At 39.0% G+C, this 27,227-nt stretch overlaps 1 protein-coding gene across 1 annotated transcript in view; it reads left to right on the plus strand.

Moving 5' to 3' along the window:
• The first annotated feature begins 397 nt into the window (after window positions 1-397).
• Window positions 398-27,227, plus strand: part of LOC123024435 (protein phosphatase 1 regulatory subunit 12B-like) — a 41,273-nt gene continuing 14,443 nt past the window's right edge. The window contains exons 1-4 of the mRNA XM_044432155.1: window positions 398-775; window positions 22,117-22,247; window positions 24,515-24,633; window positions 26,951-27,110. Coding sequence (XP_044288090.1) covers window positions 500-775; window positions 22,117-22,247; window positions 24,515-24,633; window positions 26,951-27,110 — 686 coding nt within the window. The 5' untranslated portion in view covers window positions 398-499. The remainder of the gene's footprint in view (window positions 776-22,116; window positions 22,248-24,514; window positions 24,634-26,950; window positions 27,111-27,227) is intronic.

Genomic DNA, 27,227 nt, shown 5'->3' on the forward strand with positions numbered 1-27,227 from the left:
ACTCGGGTCCCAGTCTAACTGGGGCCCCGGAGCCGGGGCACTTGGGGGTAGCCATCACTTCTCCATACGTACATAAGTGTGGACGGATGAATAGGTTGTGTTTACACAATGCTGAGGAAATTATTGTCTAGATGTGCTCACTTTAATGATGCTGATGGTGGTGATGTTTCAAGGCACCGAGAGTCCACGGCTGTAACTTAGCCTCCTTCCCCGCTTCCTTATAACGTGCCTTTCCTTTTCTTCCCTTCCCTGCTCTTAGCCGGAGAACGCAAGCTGCAGGTGGGAGCGCGGCACAACCATTTCACTACAATTCCCATGATCCTTTGAACTGCCTGTCTGCGCCCGCGCCGCAGTAACCTAGGGAGGGAGGAGGCGCGGAGCTGCAAAGATGGCGTCGCTGCCGCTCCGCTCTCCTCCGGGCTGAGGCGGTCGGTGGGGCTCCTGGTACTGGGGTGACGAGCGGGGGCTGTCGTGGTCGTCCAGTGCCGCCACCGCCACCATGTCGGAGCCGGGGCACTTGGGGGTGAAGCGTGCCGAGTCGGCAAAGCTGCGGCGCGCGGAGCAGCTGAAGCGCTGGAAGGGCTCCTTGACCGAGCTGGAGCCGGTGACTCCTGCCCGGAGCCGGCACCGCGGCGGGCCCCGCGTTCGCTTCGAAGACGGCGCCGTCTTCCTGGCCGCCTGCTCCAGCGGGGACACCGACGAGGTGAAGCGCTTGCTGGCCCGCGGAGCCCGGCTCAACACGGCTAACGTGGATGGGCTGACGGCGCTGCATCAGGTACCCCGGGAAGAAGCATTCTCCCCGAACACACGCCTCCTCCTGGAGCCCCAAATCTCCCCCTCCTTCGGGTGGGCCGGCGGCGGCGCGGGGGGGGGGGGCGTTGAAAATATGCGATCTTTTTCTGCCTCTTCTTCCTCCTTTCTCGCCCCTTTTTTCGCCTCCGAACCTTCTAGGGGCTGATCCTTACGGAGGGGTTGATGATCACATTGTCCAGTCATTTCCCCTTGCTTAGGGTAAGGGTGGCCTATAGATAGATCGGGGAATAAGCAGTCGGGGGCGAGAAGAAGGCTTGGAGGGCTACGTCTCAGACAGGCAAAGACTGCCTGCTCAGTAAATGGGAACAAAGTTCCCCTCCAACCTGTCTTTTTCTCTCCTTTCCTTCCTCCTCTCCTTTTTCTGTTGCTTTCCTTCCCGTGACTGACCCACGCACAGATGGAGAAACGTTCTCTGTGGGAAATCGATGCTGACTCTCCATAGTCAGCGGTGTGCACAGTTGCACCAAGGATCCACAGCATGATTCATATTCTGCAGGATCTCTCTTGTCTGCCCACAACGCAGTAATTTGAAGGGGTGTGCGGCTTTCTCTTTTCTTGCCTGTCCCCGAGAAATAACCTAGGTGAGCTGACAGCTCCATGCAGGCACACTCCTGTCAGTTGCTGTGCCCTGTAGGATTGCAAATGGGTAGTGCCTTGCCTGACCCATACGAAGTGGGGGCAATGCACCAGTTACTAGGCATCAACAGGGGAACTTAAAATTGGCTTGTTTCTTCCCAACTCTCCTTGAGTTGAATCTTAAAAGACCTTGGCTCAGTGATCCTATGTAACCTTCCTGTGGCTATGTTTGGAGAATCACCTTTCTCTCCAGTGTAACTCTAACAATGTCTTGCATGTTGTCAGCACTGTGCTCTTGCTATCTGTTCCTTTAGTAGAGGTTATCTGGATAGCAGTTTCCACTCAGATTGTGTATTTTTACCCCCACTGTAACACAAACCCCATTTTTTTGCTCATATGTTACTAACACATTTGTGTGTTCTCTTACCTTGGATTCCCAGTGAGAACATGAAAGGCATCATAGTGAATTCAGCCGGTCTAATTCAAACCTATCCTTTCTCTTCTTTTATCCCTCCCAAAGGATGGAAAATATGGAGAAGACCATCTGGATTGTTTTTGTTCGTTTGCTTGTTTGTTTAATTGTGGATCAGGTCAAAGCCAGACTAATTGGATAAGTGTGGTCTAAAGTTTCATGCATATACCTGATATGGTGAATTATACTAGGTTTTTGTTTGATTCTAAGCTATGTTGGTCTGTCTGGACCTACAGGAGGAGCCATCGCTTCCAATAGAATATGCTTCAGTAAAAAAAGACTGTCACAGCTATTTATAGAGGGGTTTCCCTATCTTCTGTTTATCTGACTCTTTGGCATTCTACAACACTAGAAGTTACTATTGTAAAATAGAAGTTACTATTGTAAAATAAGAAGCTGCTAAAAAAGTTGAATATTTGGGAATGGTTTCACCTTGAGGTTCTTATGTGCTTCTAAAGTATTGAAGTCTTCTGAAGTTATGATAATTCTTGGCTCATTTATAAGGGTTCTGCAGTGTTGGTGAGCTTGATATTATGCCTTGTATACAGCCTTAATGGGACCTGTGTAGGAGTTGCTGTGATACTTTTGACTTTCAAACCTTTTCTCTTGGTAACCTTTACAGAGAGCACAAGGTGCCAGGGTCTAAGACTAGCACCACAGAATACTATTAATAGAATTCCTCGGGTGCAGTAAGCACCAAAAGTATCTTTAAGAGTCTCCTTCTGACAAATGCACCTCATTTTCAGTCACCTCTTCTATGGTTTTTGTGTCATTTTTCTCTTTGTAATGGCTGGCTGTGTAATGAGCCTGGGAAATATCTGATAACACATGTATCTTGCCACTTGAACAGATTGCCAATGTAAGCATATTTGTCTGTTTGCTATTTTATACAAGCAGAACAGTATGCCTTGATATTTTCTTACTACCCTAACATCTCTGAAATGGGAGAGAGAAGTTTTATTGAGTGCTAGAAGAAGACAGGTGAAAAAATGGAATTAATCTGTCATTTTATTTAAAAAAAGATGTTAGTCTGATAAATGATAAAGAGCATACATTAGCTTTCAGTAAACATAGATAAGGATGCATTATGTAAAATAAAAACATCTACCCATATTTGCATACTTTTATGCATGAGTAAGGACAAGGAATCATTTAGGGTATGGAGCATTGATCACTGGAAATCTTTTGTACTTCTTATCCACTTCAGCTTTTGAAGACTTCATTGCCAACATCCCTTGAATATATTTGCAGCCATAAACAATTAAAAAAATATAGAGTGCTGATGACTAACCTAGTGCTAAATTCTATACCTGCTGTAATTGTAGAATTCAAGCACTGAATCCATCATTTAAACTTACACAGTTTCTCATCTGTTTAGGTGTTGTGTGTGTAACATTCTCTATAGACTGCATATTTAGTAGCACTTTAGTAAAATGGGAATTGAAACTAATTATGGTCAGCAAATGAGTTAAACACACAGTATAATTGAAAACAAGTTAGCTGTGCATGTTTTGGCAACAGCAATTGATTTTGCTGCCTGCATTCAAGGTTTGAAATATTATGACATGTACAACAAGTGGTGCATGTTGTTGCACATGAACAACTGTCCCATTTTGTCAGCAGATGTGGGAAAGTTCAAGATGTGACTTTTGGCCTTTAATAATGCCTTTGGGTTGCAATAAAATGTTGCATCCAGTCAGAAAAGTGACTGCTGGCACGGTGACATTCACCTTGTTCTTGCATTGTGATCCCACTGGGCTAAGTATCAAGCCTGGGCAACCTTGAACACACCAGAAATCATTCTATTCCATTTCAAGTAAAATATTTATTGCCCTCTACTTGACTTCGTAGCATGAACAATACTCTGTTCTGTGGTCTTAAAGATTCTCTCTGTGAATTTATGATTGAACCCTCTCTGAAGGTCAAAATCAGAGTATTTTCATCATTTGGAAAATACTTGCACCAACCTCAAATATCATGCTGAACTTTGTGCTCTTCATTCTGACTCTGATGTCTGCCTCAGGTTGGATATAAGGCCTCCATACCAGCCTTGGTGCTAGGTACTCTCTGTTACTGGCCTTGATATTTGGCAGACCCACACCACAAACGCTGTATGGCATTCAAGCCTGGATTAGGACTCTTTTGTTTGGCATCAATTTTGTGTCCCCTCTGTGCTTTGACACTAGTGTATCTTGTAATTTATTCAGTGAATACTTTTGGAAACAAGCAGAAAAATTCTTACAAGAAATTTTTCAAAAATGCTCTGCAGATTTCAAAAATGCTCTGCTCCTTGTTTGTTTCAAGGGCTCAAAGCATTGGGTCTGACTTTTAAAGCTGTTCATGGTTTAGAAAAATGATAACTAAAGGGCACTTAACTCCACATGTACCTGCCTATACACTAAGATCATTCACAGAAGCCTTTGTTTTGGTGCTTCTGAGATGTGGTGGGTTGTTGGGAATGGGCCTGTGTGATGGTGGTATCCTGACTATATAATACTCTTCCCAGGGAGGTTCACCTGGCCATTATTTTGGTGTCAGGTAAATATCTTTTTATTTTCCTGGACTTTTTAATTATTTGTACATTGTTTTTATACTCCTTATGGTGTTTGATTTTAATTCTGTTGATTGCTATTATCAACAGAATTAAATTCTGTCTGTGTGTATCTTTTTAAATATTTTGTCTCTGTTGTAAATTTAATTTCTTGTAAGCTGCCTTGGGAAACTCATTAAAGGGCAGGAAATAAATCAATAAATGCATCTAATAAATAATGTAAGCTCTGCAAAGTACAACCATTGATGAGAATGGTTTAATTTTTTCACTTCGACTATGTGAACATGTTAAGATGAACTTTTACGTAATCTTGCAAAGTTTTATGGTTTTCAGATGCACTTTGCTGTGCATGTTAGGGCTGTTATTCCTTCTATATATTTCTTTAGAAGATTGATATCCTGTTCAAGGTGTTGGGTTGGATCCATACTAGCGTTTTCATGAATGGGACGGCTCTTTCTGTTTGTGGAAGAGACTGGCATCTAGTGCAGGTTTCCCACTGGAACAAGGAGAAATTTCTCCAACTGCCATTTTTCCCTGTTCTCATCTCCTACCACCACATTGTTCCAGCGCAGATTTCTGTAGATATAATGGGCTTCAGGGAAAAGGGGGAATCAGAGGAATTTGACTGGACAGGATGAGACCTTCACCTTTAGTTTGGGTTGTTTGCTAAGATGCTTAAAGCAAAGCACTAGCATCAGAAATGGAAGTGGCATACTAGTAAATTTGGCACCCTTTCTGTTTTATTGCTTTGCCTGGTCACTGATTTATGAGATCAGAGTATTAAATGTTAGTTCTTGAGTTTCATTTTGTGTTCCAGAATTTCAGTTGGAAATACCATGGGAAGAAATTTTAAAAATATGTATCTTTAGTTAGGATTATTGAGGTGATGTATACACTTTGTAAACTTATTTTGAACACTATATAAATGCCAAATCTGCTTTAATTTACCAGATAGAGTGGTTTCTGGTATTTTAGTTGAAAGATTACATTTCATTTAATGAGAAACACTTCTGAGATTAGCTAATGTATGGATAAATTCCATAGTAATGACAGCCTGTATTGTTTTATTGTTGTTTGATTTAGAATAGCAATGAAAATCAGACTGGCAGAGACAACAGTGTAAAAAAAACTATATAATGATAGTTGTTTTTGTAGTTGTTGTTGAAATATGCATTTTGTGCAAGGAACTACTCATTGGGTATGAGCCTGAAGTTATGAGCCCCAAGCATTTTCTCCCTTGATCAAGAGATGCAGTTGAAGTCAGTTTGACACTAAGGTGAACATTAGTTTGGGCAAGTTGAAGTTTTAGCCATTGTAAACATTCTGCAAGAGCACAGAGCAACTGAGCGATACATTGTTCCTTACTTGATTAACAGCTACTGCACAAACACTTTAATACTTATGTTAGGGGAAACCTTGCATTGACTTCTGGTATATTCAGTTGGAGCAAATGGCATTCAAATGTAGCTTTGAACCTTCAGGTTTCTTGATGTACAGCAATCACGTTGCTGCAAGTTTAGTTTTTCAGCTGATGTTGATGCTCGTATGGCTATTTTGGATGTGAAGAGCAGTGTGTGTGTGTTTTAATTTTACTAATATTTTTTCCAACTATTTATGTTAAAGGTTAGATATGTATTTTGACTTCACCCAAAGAACTTATGGTAGCATTTATGGTACATAGGAAGCTGCCTTATACAGATGGTCCTTTGAGCCCAGTATTGTTAGCACTGACTGGCAGCAGCTCTCAAGAGCTTCAAGTCCTACCTAGAGGTGTCTGGAATTGAATTTTGGATATTCTGAATGGAAAGCATGTGCCTTACCACTGTACTGTGGTCCTTCCCATGTTCCTTTCATCCCTGTGACATAGGTTATTGGCTCAGTTTCACCCAATAATCTAAACTGTCACATCTGGAAACATTGCAGTTTCTTGACATAACTACTATGTAGTTGAGCATCCTCCAATTTGGTACCTGCCAGGTGTGTTGGATTATGATTTTTGCCATCCCAACAGTATGGGGATGCTGAGTGCACCAGAGTGCACCAAGGTAATGGAATGCATATGTAGACATTTGTTACGCATTGGTAAGTAGCTTTGCCTTGGATTGACTCTGCCTTACATATGAATGTATCTTGCAGATATTCAGAGGTTAATAGTCATAAGAAGAGGCTTGTTTCTGTGACAGCTTCAGCTATGTGGCATTATAGAGAGATAAATAAATGAATAAATAATATGTTGTGAATAGTGGTGTTGAAAATGAAACAATCCCAGATTGTACATAATTTGTAGTTTTTGCTTATTGAACTCATGAATTGCAGGGTATGAGTGTCAGTGAGTATGATGTTTTTATGTTGCTTACGTAATGTTCTGGATTTGGATGTCACACTAAAAACATATGAATAGAGTGACTCTAGGCTTTTAATAGAAAGCAGAAGGGGTAGGCTGTCTTGCTTCTACCTCTAACCTACAGTTAGAGGGGGGCTAACCTACAGTTGCATATTATGTGCAGAGTGGGTCTACACAGAATCATAGAATTGTACAGTTGGAAAGGGCCATGAAGGCCATTGGGTCCAATGCCCTGGTGTTTCAGGAGACCAATTTACACCATTCCACTCCGATGACTAGTTTCTTTTTGAATGTCTCTAGTGTGGGAGAGCAACATGTACAATTGTAAGTTGAAAAGTAAAACATAGTTCTGATGTGAAAACTTGAACTAGCAATTTGAATATACTTAGTAACCCAAACAACTCATAGGCATTCAATACTCAGGCCTTGAACTGAGTAATTATATTAACCCAGAAAAAAAATCTGTGTTACCTTTGGTAGACAGATAATGTTTCCTCACCAAGTTACTTTGTGTACTAATATGCTTAATAAGTACGAGGTTTATTTAAACTCCCAGAGTGAAGCACTCAGTATTGGCAGAGTTTTCTTGGAAGTGACTGGTGATCCAATTCAAATTGTGTGACTGCTGTGAAAAGGAAAATTTGATATAAGATTTGATACTTAGAAAAGGCATATAAATCCAAACAGCCAATATTATAATTGATTATAAAACTATCAGTGGTGCAACCACACTTGGAATACTGTGCAAAATTCTTTTTACGCCAGTTGCTGGGAAGACAAGCGGGAGTGTACAGTTGCACTGATGGCCTGTTTGGGACCTTTGCAGAGGCATTTGGTTCGCCACAGTTCCAACAGAATACTGGACTTGGTGTGATCTAGCACTGTTTTCTTTATGTTCTTATTGACTGGCATACAGTTGCTTTGCACTGCATGCTTGAAAGGGGAGAAGAACAGGAGATGGTACTCCTCTTGGGCCATTTTAACTAACTATCCTTAAAAACTGTAGCTTATCTTTTAAAGTAGTGGTTCCTTGATTGCTTGGCAACAGTTTAGCTCCCTTGACTAGAGAATTGTGCCTGAAGAAATCAGAGAATATGGCTTTTAAAGGATATCTGCTGCTGGCTGCTAGATTGCTGATGGAAGTTCCTAATACCTCACTGTTTTGAAAAAAAACGAGTGTACAGATCCATCACAGTACCCCTTTAGGAAAATGAAGCATCAGTGTTACTTTGAAGGAAAATGCTTGTAGACTATTTCTAAATGGATGTAATAATTCTGCTTGGGGTTAAAATGTGACAGCTTTCATCACTTGTAAAAGATTTGCCTTTCAGTACCTGAAAGGCAATCATGTATGTATGAAATCATTGCATAAGAACAGTTATGTAACTTTTCAGTGGTCCAGTAACCTCCACATTTGCTTTTCTAGCATTCATCATTAGAATTTATGAAATCTTCTGAATGAAGAATGATCACCTGTTATTAGTCTTTTATATGTCACTGTCCTTTTGAATCCAGACTGAACTTGTCTCACAGTTACTTTGAACTACTGAATTGATTTGACACAGCAACTGCTCACTATCCATTTCCGGACCATATGAAAAACAGGCTTCTATTAATAACTTGTACACTTTAGTCTCCCAAGTAGATACTGTTGTTTCTTTGCAGTGCCTTTGAACTTTAATTTGATCTACAAAGATATCACAAGTGATTTACTGAATGATTTCAAAATCAGTCTCTGCTGTCCCTAAGCAAAATAAGGCATGTTTTGTCTGAATTAGTCTCAAGTGACAACGTTTTAATCTATCTGATCACTTGTGAAATTAATGTTTTGGTGGGACAGAAAGGTAGTTGGGTGCTTTCCACACACTTATCATGCAAGCATGCAAGTGCACATTCGCTCTTCTAGTGATTAGTTTCATTTTACATTGAGGCAGTAGTCAGCACAGCTTTATGTGGTAGCCCTGTAATTATGTTTGGCCACTGATGAGCCCTCTTCTTAATGTGCAGTGTTGTGGGAATGGTGGGATCAGTCTGTCACATGATGCACTTGTGCACTCACATTCCGTCACCCATAGAATTGCCACCTTGCACTTGCTTAATAGAATATACAGAAAAGCTGAGAAATATGAATACCAGACAAAAAGCCTGTGTGATGCACTTTTCCTTCTGCAATGAAAATGAAAGAAGAAGCCTCAGTAAAATGGAAGGTTAAGCCCTGCATGTAGTAAAGCCGTCACATTGTGTTGAAGATATCCAGAGGAGTTCATATCTCATAACTTTCCATAACATGTGGGAAGTGAGGGCCTACCCTTTCCTGCAGCTTTTAACACAACTCTCTAGTTGTGTACCTGTACTCCCTTAGTACACACAACTAAATCTATAACTTAGTACATATAACTAAAATAATAATCTGTTGTTTTTCTGTTTCTTCTATTTTACAGGCCCACATGCATGTGTAACATTCACGTATACAGAAGGAATGTGTCTTTTGCTGGTTCTTTAAGTGTTGCAGCATGTTATGGAGAAAGTACACTTATATCAGGCAGCTTAAACAGTGGACTAGAGCTTTGAATTAAAAATATACAGTTTTACTACAAATCAATAAAGAATTGATTAGTATGCAGAATGGTTACAGAAATGAGAAACATGATTACCCAACCAGTTTTCAGCTTGGACCAGCAATTGTTTGGTTAATTCTAAGAGGAGACATGTAAAGGAAGAACCTGATGCAAAATGCAGAGATGAGATGGCAGTAGGTACTATGTACACATGCAAAAGAGGAATACAGATACTGCTTTTCTTATAGTAAAGTGAAATGTTTTTCCTTCTGTTTAATATTGTGGATTTAAAAATTGCCTTTGGCATCAAGGCAGTGAGTGGAGCCCTCACTTTACCAGCCCTTTTGCTGGCAGAAGCCTAAAAGGGAATCACAAATATTGCCAAGCCATGCATTCCCTTTGGATCCCTGACTAAATGGAATGGTGTGTATCTACCCCACCCCCAGGAAAAGATAAGAGGAGTAGGCTTAACTAGGAGACAGCCTAGAATAGCCTGGACTGTCCACAAAGTTGGCCAACTCAGAATAACCAATGGATAAAACCATTTTCTGGCAATCTGGAAGAGGCCATATCTGTGTTCCTTTTTTGTACATATATCTAGTGCCTACTACCGTACTTCTCTTGCCATATTTGGTATTAGGGTCTTTGAAGATAATACTAACTTCTAATTGTAGATTGTTTTTATAGAGTCAGTTACTTGAAGGAGGATTTTGCCCAAAATCAAAGAAAAGAAGGGCACTCTTAATGCTAGTGGGATTGTCTTTTTCCCCATTGTAGGTGATGAGCATAAGGCATAAGATATCTTCTGTGTGCAGCTTTTGGGTAGATGTTGCTACCTTTAATGTGAGTTTGTGTGCCTACTGGTAGTGTTTTCCCCCACCAGGTTAATTCAGGATATGATCTGTAAGGCTTAAAGAGGTTAGGGACTGGGCAGGAGGAAGGCATCTGCATATATCCGGAGGTCTCAGGCTGCTATGCATAACTGGCTAGAAGCCTTCCTACTGATTAATGTAGTTAGAGGTCAGAGAGTACAAACTAATCTTTTTGTTCTGGCTGTTCCTAAGCTTCTGCTTTAGTTAGTATCCCCTGACAAAATGGAATCTGAAATCAAGAATTAAGTTCCTCACAGCATCTCCCTCCTTTTGCTCCCCCTTATATGTGCTTCCTCTCTACCTCCAGTGCTACCACATGGAGAGCTGGAATTGACTTTCTTATACTTTGTAAAGGTACCATGCATTCTGAGGGCACTAAATAAATGAATAAACACGAGCAAGAGTCATATTGCTTCTGAGGTCTACTGCAAAGGGAGATATAAACCCATGTGCTTTGTCCATTCAAGAGGGGTTAGAAATGGTCTAGGTTAATCTGTCTTTCACACCTGGCACAAGGTGAAATCAACCTTTTCCAAATTCTCTGAGAAGTATAGATACGCTGTGCAGTGTACTTTGTTTCGTAAAGGTAAAGAACATGTCTTTCAGCTTCCATGTTCTGAAATGCCTCTGTTCTTCTTTGCATGAATGCAGAGTACCATGACATACAATGCCATAAGTCTGCCCTCTATTTTTAATTTGTGAAAAGCAGATAAGCAATCATTTATCTGATGAAGCTGAAATAAATAAAAGGTTAGTTAATAAGATTTAGAGCAACCTTCCCCAACCTCGTGCCTTCCAGACATGTTTGGACTGCAACACCCAGAATTCTCAGTCAATGGCCCTGCTGGATAGGAATTCTGGGATTTGCACTCCTTTGAAAGCCACCAGGTTGGGAAACGTTGATTTAGAAAATATGGATTTTAGTTACTCTGTTTTTCACATCTCAGCAAGCAAAATTCCTGGCTACCCTGTGATCCATTAAGCAAAATAAAATAATCTACAACTGCCCTATGTTCAGGGCAGATCACATAATAGGAACATATACTGAATGAGACCATTTGGCCCATCTAGTTTTAGAATTGTTGAGACTGGCTGGCAGCTGTTCCCCAGAATTTCAGCAGGATTTTTCCCCAACTTACCTGGAAATGCCAGGGACTGAATTTAGGACCTTTGGCATGTTCTGTTACCGAGCTTGGATTTAGAAGGAAGAGTGTGTAGAGATGATCTTTCCATAAGCAAAATGGGCTGTATTCTTTTATCTGATATCCAAAATAATAAAAAGTGGTCATATACCTTCATAAAGAACTATTCAAGTCACTGAGTCTTAATAGGAACCCATGCCATTTTATGTTTCATCTTTTATTTCCTGCATTGAATAGCTCTAGTTCTTCTCATTTTCATTTATACAATTTTCTTTTACATATTACAATTTAATAGCAAAGTCTATTATATTTTGAGTCAGTGCTCCTAAAACAGTTATCTAAACATGCTTCCTTAAATGTCAGTGGGATTTGTTTAAGGGGTTCATACTGACTGACACAGTGAGTTAACAGGACCAGTCTTAATCTTGTTTATATTACAGCCATGCAAGGCAACTTTAAGACCACTTAAAGTTTATTCCACTGAAATATTGGAGCTTCAGCTAGGATATGTTTAGGATCAGAGTACAAAATGATGTCTGCATCTTTTTGAGGCACCAGTTTCCTAGAGGATAGCACTAACGTGTTATGGCTTGCTTTTGTTGCCAAATGTGGTTAATACTGGCAAAGCATTGCTGCAATGACCCCTCCTCCCCTGCTTTGTTTGGTGATAAACACTCAAACAAGAAACAAACCAACATTTACAATGTTTGAAGCTTGTTTAATTTAAATGTAAAATTTGCATTTTCTGAAGCTTATGGAGCTCAAAGTGAAAGCTTTTTAAGAAGCTATGTAATTTAAGATACCAATTCTTCTTAAGAAAATCAACTTGAGCTAATTTGATTTATTGATGAATAAAATTTATACTTAGTTAAAGGTATGTTCATTTTAAAAGTATATTTAAAATTATAGAAAGAAAAGAACTTCATGTTGAAGGTTTGCAACTCTCAATTTATGACCTTGTTCACACATAACTAATTGCAGATTGTTGATTAAATAATTAAATGGGGATTGATTAATGTACAACTTGCTATTTTGTGCTAACTGGAACTATGAATCATACTTAAATTGGTTATGATTGGGCGGGGGGGTTGGCTAAACATAGCCTGAAAAAGTTACTGTTCATTGTACTGAAGAAATGGTATAAAATAAAAGTTAAAAAGAGGAAATGCATAGAAAAATCAAATGAAAGTCTGATTGACAATACATGGTGACATCTTGTATCCCCTGCAAAAATGCTCTCAGCTGACAAAAGCAAATCAAACTAAAAAGGTCTTGCATTGTTTCTTGAAGGGAAGAGAATTCTGTAAAGATAGTTACAGAATTCGTTAATCCTAATCTGACAAAGAATAAAACAAGGAGTTTGTTTTGGTTGTTGTAAAGTGATTTAATTCAGATGTCATACTTCCAAACTTCTGAAGCATGGTTGTAGAGATTTGGAACATACCTTAGGGCCACATTTTTCTCCCACCAGAATATTTCCTCCTCTGTTTCTTAGTTTGCTGTGACAGACAAAGTGCAGAAACTACAATTAAAACTAACAAGGATTTTTTCCCAGTAGTTTGAAAACATAGTATGTATGGCTTTACAAACCTAGTCCAATTTCTTCGTATTTGACCCAATTTAGTTATCTTGGTTAATTGATTGTACAAATCAGAGAAGGAAAGAATCCATGGGAGAGAAGGGAGCAAGAAGTCGATATCTTGTGCTTGCTGCCATCCCTGGTTTATCCCACTGACTTATTTCAGCTGTTTATATGTGCAGTCTTCCAAGCCATGCAGACCTGTTTTTTACCCACCCATGTTTCTTCTAACTGAGTAAAATATATTTTAACGTCATCACACCTAATAAAATTGAAGATCTATGAGAATTTGTATTAGAGATGTTATGTGCTACTTTTTGTGATGCATCCAGATTGTGCATAATTGGACTTCATCCTTGTCTAAGCATAAAAACCCTAGTCTTTGTGGCTGTAGAGAGTACCTCCCACATATTAGAGGTAACAGGTGCAGTGAGTAAGCATGAGTCAGCAGGGTGTCTCACAATATCTTATGTGGACTCCACTGTCAATCTTACTTGAATGTCAGTTCTGAAGTTCACAAGTGACACAATTTCAGAATTGTCTCATTGGTCTTTTAAGCAGATAGGCAGGAGAAGAAATTAAGCATGCAAGCTTGGAAATTACTACAGATATGAAAACACAAAGGAAAGAACAGATGGCATAGAATGCATAATGGCACTGACTTCTCTCTTCAGAGTAGATGAATAGAGATCACCAGCTAATCGAAAGAGTTGGAGGCACTTATCTGTGTTGAATATGGGGTTGTGAATACTGGAGATTGTCTGTATATTACGGGAGTAGTTTTCATTGTCTATCCCAGTTTTTAAATCTTTGTTGTTAATGTGTATTTACTCTTTACAAATAAATAAAATGCATCAATGGGTCTGTGCGTAATGGTAAGGATGAACCCCAGTGAATTTTGATGTGTCCAGGGAAAACCTGAGCTCAGAATTTGGATTTGGGTTAGGTGAAAGGTTGCTGATTTCTTTTTTTAAGAAAGCAGAGGGAGGAACTGGCTTTCCCTTGTTGGTGTTGGCAGTGGGCCCAGAAAAACACAAACAGGCTCACACAGTCAGGCCATGTTGTTCTCATCACTTTATAATCTTAGACCTGTGGGCGATTTACCAGAATTACATAGGAGTAAGGCCCATTGAACAAAGAGAAACTTTAGAGGACTGTCCTGATTGTCAAGTACTCATCTGTCAAACACAGTGGAGCATGGAAATATCTATTCTGATTCACTTTTCACCTCTAGTGTTTTACTGTATTTTGACTTTATTTATTTAAAACTTTTGCTGTGTATTTCACCCATGGCATTTCTCAGCAGCTAACATCAAACATTTAAAATACATTATTAAATGATAAATCAATAATATTTGTTAGTATAAATATAAAACCTAATAAATTTACATTAAATTAATACAACTGGAGGGTTAGGTAGTGACTAATAGATGTTAAATGTCTTTTAAAAAGGGAGATCTTCGCCTGGTGCCAAAAAGAGAATAAAGAGGGCGCCGGGTAAATCTCCTTAGGGAGAGCATTCCAGTTGTGGCGAGCAGCAGCAGAAAAGGCACTCCTCCTACCAGCCACCCCCTGACCTCCCTAAGGGGAGGTTCACGTAAGAGGGCCCCCTGCACTGATGTTAAAGGCCAGGTAGGCATATATGGGTGCAGACGCTCCTTTATATAGCAGTTGTGATCCCTGTGATACAGTAATGCGTTAGTGGAACCCTTGTGATCCGTTAATGTGTTAAATTGGCAAAGTATGCAAAAGTGCGTAGTTGGGATTTCAGCACAAAGTAGCCTTCCCAATGTTTTTGACTTCCAACAACCATCAGTCTAGTCAGCATGGCTGGTGGTCAGAAATTATGGAAGTTATAACCTAAAATAACTGGCGGATACCAGATTGGGAAAAGCAGAAATAAGGCATGAGTAACTTATGATCCTGAATGTACACCCTTGTTTAAGAATGTAACAAGCATTTTTCTGGATTACACAGCAGTCCATCTAATCCAGTATTCCTTACATGAATTCTAGAATCAAGCAGGCATTAAATGGCCTACTAGAAATTGACCAGTGGTGTCATTCATCTACCTTCTGTCTAATGCTTTAGTAGCAAAATATGTAAAGTATGTGGATATATTTGTTCATGGTGAAAGCCACTCAAATTCTGCAAGAGGACGAATGTCAGAGCATAATGTTTATCTTTCTTTTATATTTTTAATGCTGCCCTTCAATATGAATGTTACCATGGTGGCTTACAATAGAAAATATTAAGGCAAAAATAAAGAAAGAACTAAACAGATTAACAAAGTAAATAAAGCTAGCAATAGTAAAAACTATCACAGCTGAAAATCTTTATTTACAGGTTATTCCCTAGTTTCCAACTTCTTTACAACATGGTTTTCTAAGCCTCACTTGGCTATTATCCACACATTTCAGACCTGCCTTATAACTTGTTTGTGGCACCTCTGCCAGATTTCAGCTGAACACTTATTGTAGGCATTGTCATGTTTGTGTGCTGAAACAGCTTTCTCTATGTAAATGGTCTAGTACTGGAGAAGATCTAGTAAAACATCTTGCGCTCTGCAATATTATTGCACCACATGCTGCCAACAATGCAAGGTCTGTTGTCAGTTGGGCAGAATGTCATGTAGTAGTTTTGGTTCAGCAGCAGGGATGGGAAACAATAGAAATACCCATAATACTAGGGAAAATATTGATGAAGAACTAACTGCAGGAAGGATGCATTTGCATAAACTGGTTGTAAATATGGGCAAAGTTATACTTTTCTTTCTTTGCAATTAATGTGAAATACTGATTTTTATTGGTACACAAAATTGCTGTTATATTGGCATTTGATAAACAGATTTTGCACAATGTTTTTGATTGACCATGGCCATTGCTTACACTAATACGAGAGTGTTAATATTTCAGTTACATTTTGTTTTTTTGTTTTTGTTTTTCCAGCTAAACTGCAGAACATGCTGTTGCCTTGCATTGTTATCTAGTACTCAAGGTTTGAAGGTTACAGTTTCATTCTCATGGGCACCTAGATATTTTCTGAAAGGCTTTGTTTGCTTTGGGTAACACATGAAGTCCACAGTCGTTTCCATCAGTGATTATTCTTCATTAAGCCGAGGGAAGATTTAATCATATTTTATAGCTGTCAATATGTATGAAATGTTTTCAGCTAATAAAGTGACCAAAATATTTCTAACATGTCTGAGAATAGGTGGTTTGATTTCCAGTGATGTGGATCTTCGCTGGCGTATACAGTAATGTGATGCATTCCCTAAGTTCCACTGTGTCCTCTGCTTATCACACCAACATGCTTTGTGTGGTGTCCACAGGTCAAGCAAGCCACTATGGCTTGTTTAAGCTGCCATGCGTGCACCATTTGCCTAATTATCTGTCCAGGAACAGATTGCCATATAATTGAATTCTGACTAGTATAGTTTGTTGGAGGAGGAAACAACCTATGACCTGTTGTTGAGTCATTTGAGGGAGCATTTCCTCTTCCAGCAATTTGCTACCATGTGTTTAGATGGCATGACAAACCATTCCTGGATGATTATACAAATCAGACTTACTTCCATCTTCTTCAGATAGTTTCACCAGTTTCTGAGTTTTGTAATACGATTTTTTTTAAAAAAGAGCACAGTGTAGGGGATAGAGGCCGGTGCTGAATTCTAACATCTCTCTCAGCATTCTGTTAACAAAATAAACTAATGCAGTCTTGGGACACAGTTGAGAAAGGGAGAAACCCAACTTCCATGCCAGATGCTGGGTTCATTGGTGTCTGTCTGCCCTCTCAAATGCATTTCTTTCATTTGCTCAGAAGGTTTTCTGAAGTGGGTAGCATAGAAATGGCTATAATTCAGGGAGCAAAATTATGCTATGGAATTCTAACTAACTAAAGTAGGTTAGTTCCTAATCCTTTGAGCAGAATTTAAGACCTTGTAAGAATCCTAGTTTTCCCTTTTATTGAGTGTAGTTTGGGTGTTGTTTGAATATGCAAAAGCAAACACTTAGGATACAGAAAAATGCCCCCTATATTGAACAGGCTGTCCTGCCTTTACTAATACAGCTATAATAATGAAGTTGGATTGCAAGGGTTTTGCAACAAAATGTTTTGTTGGGTACAGCACCATAAAATTGCTGAGTGGTTTTATTTTTGCCAGTAACATTTTAATCTAAGGCTATAAGACCAATGATAGATCCATATTCTATCTGTATGTATTTATGATATCTGATTATCCTTTTAAGGCAGGAGAAATCTTCCGTTTGACTGATGTTAATAAATCCCCTGTCACTGGAAAAGAGAGGCAATATGGAGAGTGATTAATGAAAAGCATTTGAAAGAATGAGTACAAGGTAGCTAAGACTGGTGTGTCAATAGTGGTTTAACCATTGGCTGTGCTGGTGTTCAACAGGAATGTCTGGAAAATGTTTGGGGCAAGTCCTGACTATCTCCTGGAAGAAGAAGAAAAAAAAAAAACCGTGAGAGTTGCCTAAACTGACAGAATTGCTGACAACTGTACTGCTTTCTGTTGGTGTTTGGAGATTTACCTGAACGTTTTCTGGCAGCGTCACTTCTGATGAATGTTCTGAGTGGTGAGCTCTGATCATGGGGCATGAAGGCAAGGGCATACTCTCTGATGCTGACAATTCCTAGTGGTGACAGTTGCAGGTCTATTTTGGGCATTTTATTCTCTCATTCTTTGAACTCATGTGTCTGCTTCCAGACGCTATTAACTCTGACACTGTTCAGCTGTCAGGAGGCTTGCCTTTATGTGAAGGAGATGTTTGCCCACTTAACATTCATATTGACAAACTAAAACTGCTGCTTTCCTGCATGAAACAGAATTAAACGTTGGTCCCATTCTCACCACGCTGACAGTGGCTTGAAAACAACTTCCCTGTGGCATAATCCTGTTCTACTAATGTTATGTGTGTGATTATTGAAAGCACATGTGTGGATCCAGGCATGTCAGTCTTTCCACATAACTGATCATTGTTCTATATTTGGATTATTAGAAGAAGGCACCCATATCATCGACCCTGAGTATATATTTCAAATTACAGGGAAAGAGCTCTTGTAGGTCTCTTGGTATTCTTTCAGAAAGTTGGGTATAATTTTTTTAAATTTACTGCAGAAACTGGAATTTTATAAACACGGACCTCTTATACCATTCAGATAGCCAGTGTCATATGGTCAGAGCATTGGGCGTGGACCATGGGGTGTGAATCCATATCAAGGCTATGAAGTTCAGTGGATAAACTATCATTTGGAAGGGCTGAGAACAAAAATAGAAAGTTCCTGCTTCCTCATACAAACCTTCACATCTCTTTTGACTGCTCAGATTTGATTCAGGGTATAGATAAAGCTACATATTCTGTAGATATAGAAAATAATAACAGTAATAATAATAAGGATGTTTTGGTTGCTTTGCAAGCTTTCTGAAAGGTGGTAGAAACAAATCTTCACAATGATTGTGCTGTTTTAGGTTTCATTTGCTTATGGGTTTGAGTATCCTGCTAAATATATTCTTTCAGCAACCAGATATCAATGCCAGTGCAATAAATGAAAAACAATTAAGTTGATATCTCAGGGTTTTATGCTGAAATGTAAGGATTTTTCCTGTCTGTTTTTGCTAGCTCACAGTTCCATACTTCTGAAGTACCTTAACTTTCACACATTTCTCAAACTCACTTAAAGCTGAAGTAAACAAATGTAGATCAAATGAAACATTTAAAAAGAACACTTTTACTTCAGTGTCTTTTAAACTGTTGTGTGGAAACCATTTTGTGCTCTCTGAAATGTACTGAAAAAGAAAAAAAAGGCTAAAGAGGCAACCCATATTTAAATTTTTAGTGAAAAATAACCTTGTCTCCAACCATGTAAGCTTGGGGCTTCACAGAGCAGCCAGCTATTTGATCAGTTTTACTTTTATGCATAAACAGGTAACCTCTTTGGTAGCTTTTTGACAAAAAAGGGCAGTATAGTGGTGGTGGTGGTGGTAGTAGTAGTAGAAGAAGATTCATGAAGTTTACTAGGTCATAAACATTTTAAGGATCTACGCACTGATGAACACAAGGTGGTAAAATGTAGTAGTCCATTATATAGACAAACCAAACTAGCATTTAAAAATCACTGATTTGGGCCAAATGTTAATGTGTCTCTGATTAGTAGAGTGGGTATTGTTTTTATCTCTTCTAAATATGTTTTATGTCTCCTATAATCCCTTCTGTGGAAAATATTAGTCAGCATTGTCCAAAGCAACCTTTCTAAGTTCGTTGGTGATTGTTGGACATGACAGAGTACTGTATTTTCATGTCAAATGAAATTATTGACACTAATTCAGCAGGCACCAGCTCAGTGTTAATTGTACAGAACTTCTGATCTGATCAAGTTTTGCATTTTTAATAAGTTCTGTTTCAGGTCTAGCTTTGCTCCGTTTCCACTAAAATGGTCATGTAACATGAAGTTGTATAATGTCATCAATAACAGAACAGTAGTCTGTTATTGTATGGCACAGTAGTCAATGAGGTAGATTGGAGCTAGGCGTTTGTTCTGAATTAAGACCAGATGCTGGAATGCTCAGATAGCATCATTAAAGCATAAATACTTCCAAAGCAAAGAAAGATTCCAGTTCTATTTACCTCTTAAACCTGTTCTGTAAATCTTTCACTATCCTCACAAATGAAGTTACTGTATTATAGATCCATTGCAAGGAACAGATGGGGATTTAATATGTTTGTCTTCCTTCCAGTTTTCATTCCTTAAGAATCAAATGGGATATTGGTTGGTAATGACCAAAGTGGCAAGAGCTACATAGGAATCTAACCTTTTTATTTTCTGGGATCTGGTAAGCTTTCTTAGATCCCAGTTAATCCAATAATGTGTATGTGTGTGCGCGCGCGTGTGTGAGAATCTATCAGTTCCTTTGGATGATGACCAACCTGAGCAATTTAGTTGTTGCGGTTGTTTTGTGTTGAGCAGCACTTTCATTATATCCACCATGTTCTCAGCATATCACTGCATAATACATTGATAAACAGCAAACATCCTCAGTATTACAAGAAGAAGAGTTCTGCATGGACCCATCCAGGATGTTGTAACACTAGGTTAGATTTGCATAGAGATTACAACCCCTGCTGTGCTCAGACTAGGCAACTTAGCATAGTTTACCACACAGCCATACAGAATGTGATGCCCTTGACATCTCCGTAAACAATGCTGACATAATTTCCAACAGCAATTAGACAACAGTCTCCTGGTGCTCTATGTTGTCCTGATGTTCACCCCAGTTTCAGGCACTAATACATGCTAAAGAACATTTTTATCATCCTTACTGAACACAGATTGTCATGTTCCAAAGATGAACACTCTCCTGAAAACCAAATATGAGAATTTATAACTTAATTTGTTATTTTCCATACTACCTTGGTTCTCTCAGGCATTCTTCAAAGATGTTACACCCTTCTGCAATTGTCACTAGTACAGATCTCAAGAAAATGAAAATCAATGAACTTGGGAATTCTTGGAACTTCCACAGCTCTCAGAAACTCATTCTAGCACAGGTGATTAAAAAATCACATGGACTGTTCACATTTTGAAGATCTTAATTCCAAATGCCAGTGAATATTGGCACTTAGACTTTGTTTATCACTAATGAGAGAGTGATGTGTCCCCCTCCAGCTCTCAACCTTACCTTAAAATTTAAAAATTCAGATTCTCAAATAGGAAGCCTAAGCCTGAAGCAGGAGCACTATTTCAACTTCATGGTCACTGTGAGCCACACATATGGACTCTGCATGATTGTGTGGAACTGATTTGGGTAGCAAACACATTCCTTTGCCCATAAGGGCCCAGCAAATTATATATTTGTGATTGATGTCAGGGAAAGGAGTTGCATGCAGTTGACAACTGCAGGAGAAAAAGGACCTTTAGGGTCAGGAGTTCTTAATTCGCTGTAAGGTGAAAGAGCCTTTAAAGAAAGCATGTTTGTTGGCGAGGGAAACACTGAAGCAGAGGATGAAATAGAGAGGGACATTGACAAGAAAGGGATATGCTAGGCTAAATTCAAACACAGTCTTGCAAGAGTGCAAAATCACAAAAGACATTCTATAGAAAAGTTTGCAAATGTGTTACTGCATTCATAATGGTTCAGAAAATGCGTTTCATTTTGTGAATTGATGTGGGGAGGGAGGCGTTTCACCCAGTATGTGCTAACCTCACCAGAAAGGAACAGACTTAGGGACTGAGAAAGTCTGTCACAGAGGCTCCTGGCTGCACTGGAGGAGTGAGGGAAGAAGGAAACTATGGGAGCCACAGAGCATCTAATCATTTGCTGCTTTAGTGACTGACCAATCAAGGAATGGCAGCTTTTTCTCAGGATAGCTTATTGTGACAGGTAAGCTTGGTCACTGAGTGTACCAAGTAAACTTGGCTTATCAGGTGGCTAGCCCTCACTTTTATTTATGTATTAATTAGTCATAGACTGCTTTGATAGTCCTACCAGACTCTCACATCACTTATGCCCAGCTGGATTCAAGGGAGTATATATTGTTCTATTTTCTTGACAGAGTTGGTACAGACTCAAATTCAAAACAGTATGGATATGACCAAGACAAATATGTTTTTGTACTTTGTGCACTGCAAAGCTCAGAAAACTGATAAAAATAAGTTGAACTTACGCAGTTAAGTAATGGCATACTTTTTAGGAAGTAATAAATATGCATAAGTCTCATGATAGATTCCCAGTTTTTTTTCTGTGGCTTCCTATATGAAAATAAATCGCCTGTGTGCAGTACTTTTGAGTTATGTCTTACAATTTCTTTCCAATCATGCTTGTGATCCACTTTTTTAATTCTTACCATATATCATTCTGTTGAGTGTCCTGACACAATCTCATTTAAGCTTTCTTGGAACAGCATGTTCCAAACCTTGCCCTGCTCCATGGAATTTGATGCCATTCCTAACATGAATACTGAAAGATCACTTTACATTATATCCAGTCCTCCAGTTCTTGCGGGGAGGGGGAAATCAGGAAGGCAAGGTAAAATTTTATGGAGATGTCAGAGCAAGCTGTCTGAGGCAGGCTCAGTATGGGAATGATGCCCCTAGTATCATTTGCAGCTATTAAAATGGAAAATGGTAGTAGTTTGCTAATTTTAATACCCTGGTCTCTCTCTTCCTTCCCTACTTCCCCTCTTTCCCCTAAGGCCTGTATAGATGAGAACCTGGACATGGTAAAGTTTCTGGTAGAATATGGAGCCAATGTAAATCAGCAAGATAACGAGGGCTGGACCCCACTTCATGCGGTTGCATCTTGTGGCTATCTGAACATAGCAGAGTGAGTGAGTTTCAGTGTGACCTGGACGCTGGAAATAATACATGTGTTCTATCCTTTTGGAACAAGGGTGCCATTTGGTAAATTTTAATTTAAGATAATGTGCCACTTGATTGGTATAAAGTGCCTAAATGAATTATAGCCACAATAGCTGAAAAGTGTGCATTTTTGTGTGTTCAGGTAAACCTTATGAAACATTAGCAGCAATAAAACTAGTGGCTGAGCCCCTCTGAGTTTCTGTGGTGAAAGAAAAGGTGTATAAACTTGTTACAGTGAGAAGTATCCAGTTGTTCCCAGTACTAGCACTAATAAAGCATTAGTGTAAACCAAAGCTTGCACAAGTTAACTAGCACTTGCTAGTGCAATGGGAAAAAGCAATGATTTGCCTTTAGATTTCAGTAACATATAGCTGTTTTCCCAAAGTCCTACCAAGTGCTTGCTGTATTGTGCAAGCATAGGTTTAACACTAATGTTTAGTGCTATTAGTGCTAGCACTGTGGTACTTTTGGGTAGTACCCAGTATCTGTTATGGTAAAAAAAAAAAAAAACCCTTACTTCACTTTTCTGTGTTTGAATTTTGAGATATTTTTAGCCACCCAGCACAAACAAGAAGGGTTTCCTCTAGGGCAATCGTGGGAATCTAACATAAATCAATATTTTATTTAGGATCTGACATTATAAAAACACAGATACAAGTATCCAGTGGGACACGTCTGTCCCTCATGTTGCTGTTGTTTCTGCTGAATGCTAGATCTCTCCTCTACAGCTTGCAGAGGAAAGATCTAGCATTTCCAGGGAGAACTGAAAATGAATGAAAATGCTCTTCTGTCCTTAAGGATGTTCTCCTAATTTGTCCTAATCCAGAAATGGCTTTCCCTGCTAGGGAAATTGCTGTTATGCAAGCAGTGGGTCTGCTTGGTCAACTGAACTGATGGGATCCATCTCTTCTGCAACAGAATCAGTGGGGCACAATAGAATTTGTGGGGCTATAAGTGCTCCATTGGTTACTGCCTTCATTAGTACACAGGCAGGTCCTTGGAGCAAGCCTATGAAAAGTCAGTGGTATCTTTTGGTATGTTTATACCAGAAGCTAACATGCAGAGCTGACGGCTGTTATGGCATTAAATGGGCAGTTAAGAGGCTTTGTAGTACAAGACTGTTTCTATCCTTCCCTACAATTTTGAGCATTAGTAAGAGGAGCACATTTCTACTGAAATGTCCATTTGAAAGTGAGCTTTATGGAAAAATGTACTGCATGGAAATTATTTGGGAGGAAGTATCTTCTCCTGAATTCATGGTAATGAGCTCTGCAATTGACAGCCTTATGGAACATTCTCCAGTCATTTTCTCTGCATTGTGATGCAGTACAATAATACTTGTTGTGCAGATCTGCTCAGGTGTTCAGCACAAGAAAAAGTAGAATAGGTGGAATCAGAGAACTGTGAGCACTGTGGTGTTTTGGCTGAGCTATATTTTTGAAAATAGGGCTGTCTCAAGCCCACATTAATTAAAATGAATGAAGCCTTTGTGCACATTTTGACGTTACCCAAGGAAACATAGGATTTTGTTATTAGTTGCTTTCCTGTCTTCTCAGTGTTTTTAGGGCAACATTTGACCCTATAGTCTCTCTGTAGATACTGTGGAATTTGTTATTACTTTTGTATTCAAAGTGAAGAATGCAAATTCCAGAAATTGAGGGTAATTTTCTAGGACATTAACTTAGTCTGAAGTTCTGTACACGCTAATCTCAATGTAAGTCCTGTTGTATTCAGTGGGACTTGCTTTTGAACAGACATAGAGACAATTGCATTGCACTGCTAGATAATAATATGTCTTACACTGGGGCAGCATGAGGTGTTTTGGATGACAATGTATGAGGATTAGCCATACTATATGAATATTAGGTTAGCTGTTTGAATGGTGATCTATTTCTGCAAAGAAAGGCTAGATGAAATATACATATTGAGCAAGAAAATAAAGAAATGAATTAAAATTAATAAAAAGTTATTAAAATGAAAAATCTAAATCATGTGGTTATTTCTAAAAGATTGTTTCTATATTAAAGTTTATTAATGAATGATGACTTAATTGGCTAAGAAAATTAACTATTGCTATCATTTGCCTGAGCAAATTTTGTGATCTGAGAGATTGCTATCAGAAGCTGCACAAATTCTAAACTGAGTGATAGAAGTGTTATTATTTGATTGCATAAAACCAGGTATTGTATCCTTGGTCTAAAGCCCAGTCTCATTTGGCTCTCATTCATGTAGGTACTTGATAAGTCATGGGGCCAATGTAGCTGCTGTGAACAGTGAAGGTGAAGTCCCATCTGACCTTGCAGAGGAAGCAGCCATGAAGGATCTGCTCTTAGAACAAGTAAAGAAACAAGGTAGGACAAACATGTGCCTGTTTACCCTTTTGTCTTGTTTGGGTATTACAAGAAAAAATTCTACTTTATTTAGCAAAGGATACTGGAATTTCTGCAGTGAGATCGTAGGAATGGCAGTGCATGGCATGAAGTACAGTTAACTTATTTCTAAAAAGATTTTGATGTATATCTCTTTAGACCATAAATAAAGATAGCAATTCTAAAAATATTAAATTTATAATCTATTCCATTGGTTGGCTCTCCTGAGATTACTATAGCTTTGCTTTTGTCCTTTTCTTCGGTTTTGTGAGTGCTAAATATAAAATATGATTGCATTATTCATCCATCTCCGAGGTCACTTTCCAAACTCAGAGGGGAGCCAGCACAGTTTTTGCCATGCCAGCTCTGCGGGAAGGGGAGGGAGATCACAGTTCTAATTCCTTGCTCTGAGTCTCTAACCTTGGAGCATGGAATTGAAATTATCCTGACGCTCACCCATAGAATCATTCCTTAAGGGAGGTTTTGTGCTGACACAGCATTGCCTCCTCTTTGGTTTATTCACCATCCTTAAATTTATCCTATTATGATCACCCTGCCCTCTCTGTTCACACTGCTTATGTTGTTGCGACTTTTAACAGCTTGATCTTTATATACAGGCATGCTAATATCCTATGGAAAGGGGAAGAAATGCTTGTTGATTGACACAAGATACATTAATTACAGTTTTCTTTGGAACCACAAGGTTAATTTTATGAGAATGGCTGGTCCATGGACACTGTTTCTAGGGTGTTTTCTTTATTGGATTTTGACAGTCTAGTGATTGGCCACTTTTAACATGAGAAAAGTGGAAGGTTGCTGAAAAGCCACACAGGGAGCTGCTGTGGAAAGTGCAGTGCTTTCTGAATGTGTTAGTGTGTTCCCTTGGAAACGGAACCAATTTAACTTTAGTTACTTGTTGCAAAGCTTAATTAAGTGCTGATGTTGAAGGTGTCTGCATATGGAAGTTAATTCAGGGTTAACTTTAGAATGCTTATACCACTCAGCTGCAGGATGTGGATTTCTACAGTACACTTGTGTTCTTTGTAATGTTTTAGCAAACTTTGTTTGTAATTCCAATCAACTCAAGAAAACTTGGGTATGTAAAAATAAAAAGTTGAGATTTTGTCCAGCCTTTTTAAATAAACATGCATACCTTTTTGTGGAGCACTTGCTATCATTAGAGAGAACGGGCACATGTATAGTGTGACTGTGACCATTTTAACCAAAATACTAATTAGCTTTCCCCCTACCCTCAAAGAGCAGTCTTAGTCTTAAAGAAACAGTCCCATTTATCTATATTTCTTTAAATATAATTATGGAAAGTATAGATATAGATATGTCTAAATAAAAATGTTTAATATACCAGGCTTCAACACTTACTGATCTTTTTTTAGCAGCAAGTAAGCTTAACGAAAATTGGGCTTGGGCTGGGCTTCCTTGACTCTTCCAGCTGCTGCAAAAGAATCCATCCTTCAGTTAGGGTGGCTTTGCCTACCACATGCCTCCCCTGACTGGGGAAGATGTGAAGTGGGCAAAACTATTGGGGAGCTGGGACCAAAGAATGGGTGAGTCCTGTTGTTTTCATGCTCTTCTTTTGGGAAACATACAGCTTCCCACTGTGAAAACTGCTGAACTAGACAGACCTTTGGTTTGGCTAGCAAGGTTTTTACTTTCTTGTGTATGTTAAAAAAAATTCTAATTTCCTCATTAAGGAAACTTCATTCCATATTAGTGATGGAACTGCAGGCTTTAGCAAGGTTTACCTGGTTGCTTACATTCTGTGTTCAGTCACCCCCCACGCACACCATAACTCCCTCTCAGCATTGAAGAAGTTAATGCTCATCCTGCTTAGGTTATCTTCCATGGTACCCATGTGCACATTTACATTGGAATATGCCCCATGGGTCTCTCACTAGCCGTTAATAGGACCAGTCTGAATGAGTAGCTTCATCTAGCAAGAATATAAACAAAATATACAGATTATATTGGCAAAATATACAGAATAACTTCTGGGCATGAACAGCCCATCTGTCTATCAGCCCATCTGTCCTGATCTTTCTGTTCACCACCTGTTCTAGGGGAATTAATTGAAATTATAATACAGCAGTGTTTTGGGGAGGCTGAGGGAGAGACAGTTTTAAATCAGTGTTATAATATAATATAATATAATATAATATAATATAATATGTCTTAATGCTGTCATTTTCAGCACTTGGGTTACTTTGAAACTTGCATACACTTTTCTGTATTATTCGTGTTCTGCTTTGTGGGTTTTTACACTTGTAGTCTATTTCTCCAGGAATTGATATTGATCAGTCAAGGAAAGCAGAAGAGCAACAAATGCTGCAGGATGCACGTCAGTGGCTAAACAGGAGGAAAATAGAAGACAAAAAGCAGCCTCGAACTGGTGCTACTGCTCTCCATGTAGCTGCAGCTAAAGGCTATTCTGAGGTGATGAGGTACTAACCCAGTTTCATTATTTGCTATGCTAGACTAGGGCTTCTTGGCCCAGAAATTGTCTGTCTGTCTGTCTGTCTGTCTGTCTGTCTCTGTCTCTCTCTCTCTCTCTCTCTCTC

Source organism: Varanus komodoensis, unplaced genomic scaffold, assembly GCF_004798865.1.
Source record: "Varanus komodoensis strain SLA01 unplaced genomic scaffold, ASM479886v1 scaffold1, whole genome shotgun sequence".
Taxonomy (NCBI): Eukaryota; Metazoa; Chordata; class Lepidosauria; order Squamata; family Varanidae; genus Varanus; species Varanus komodoensis.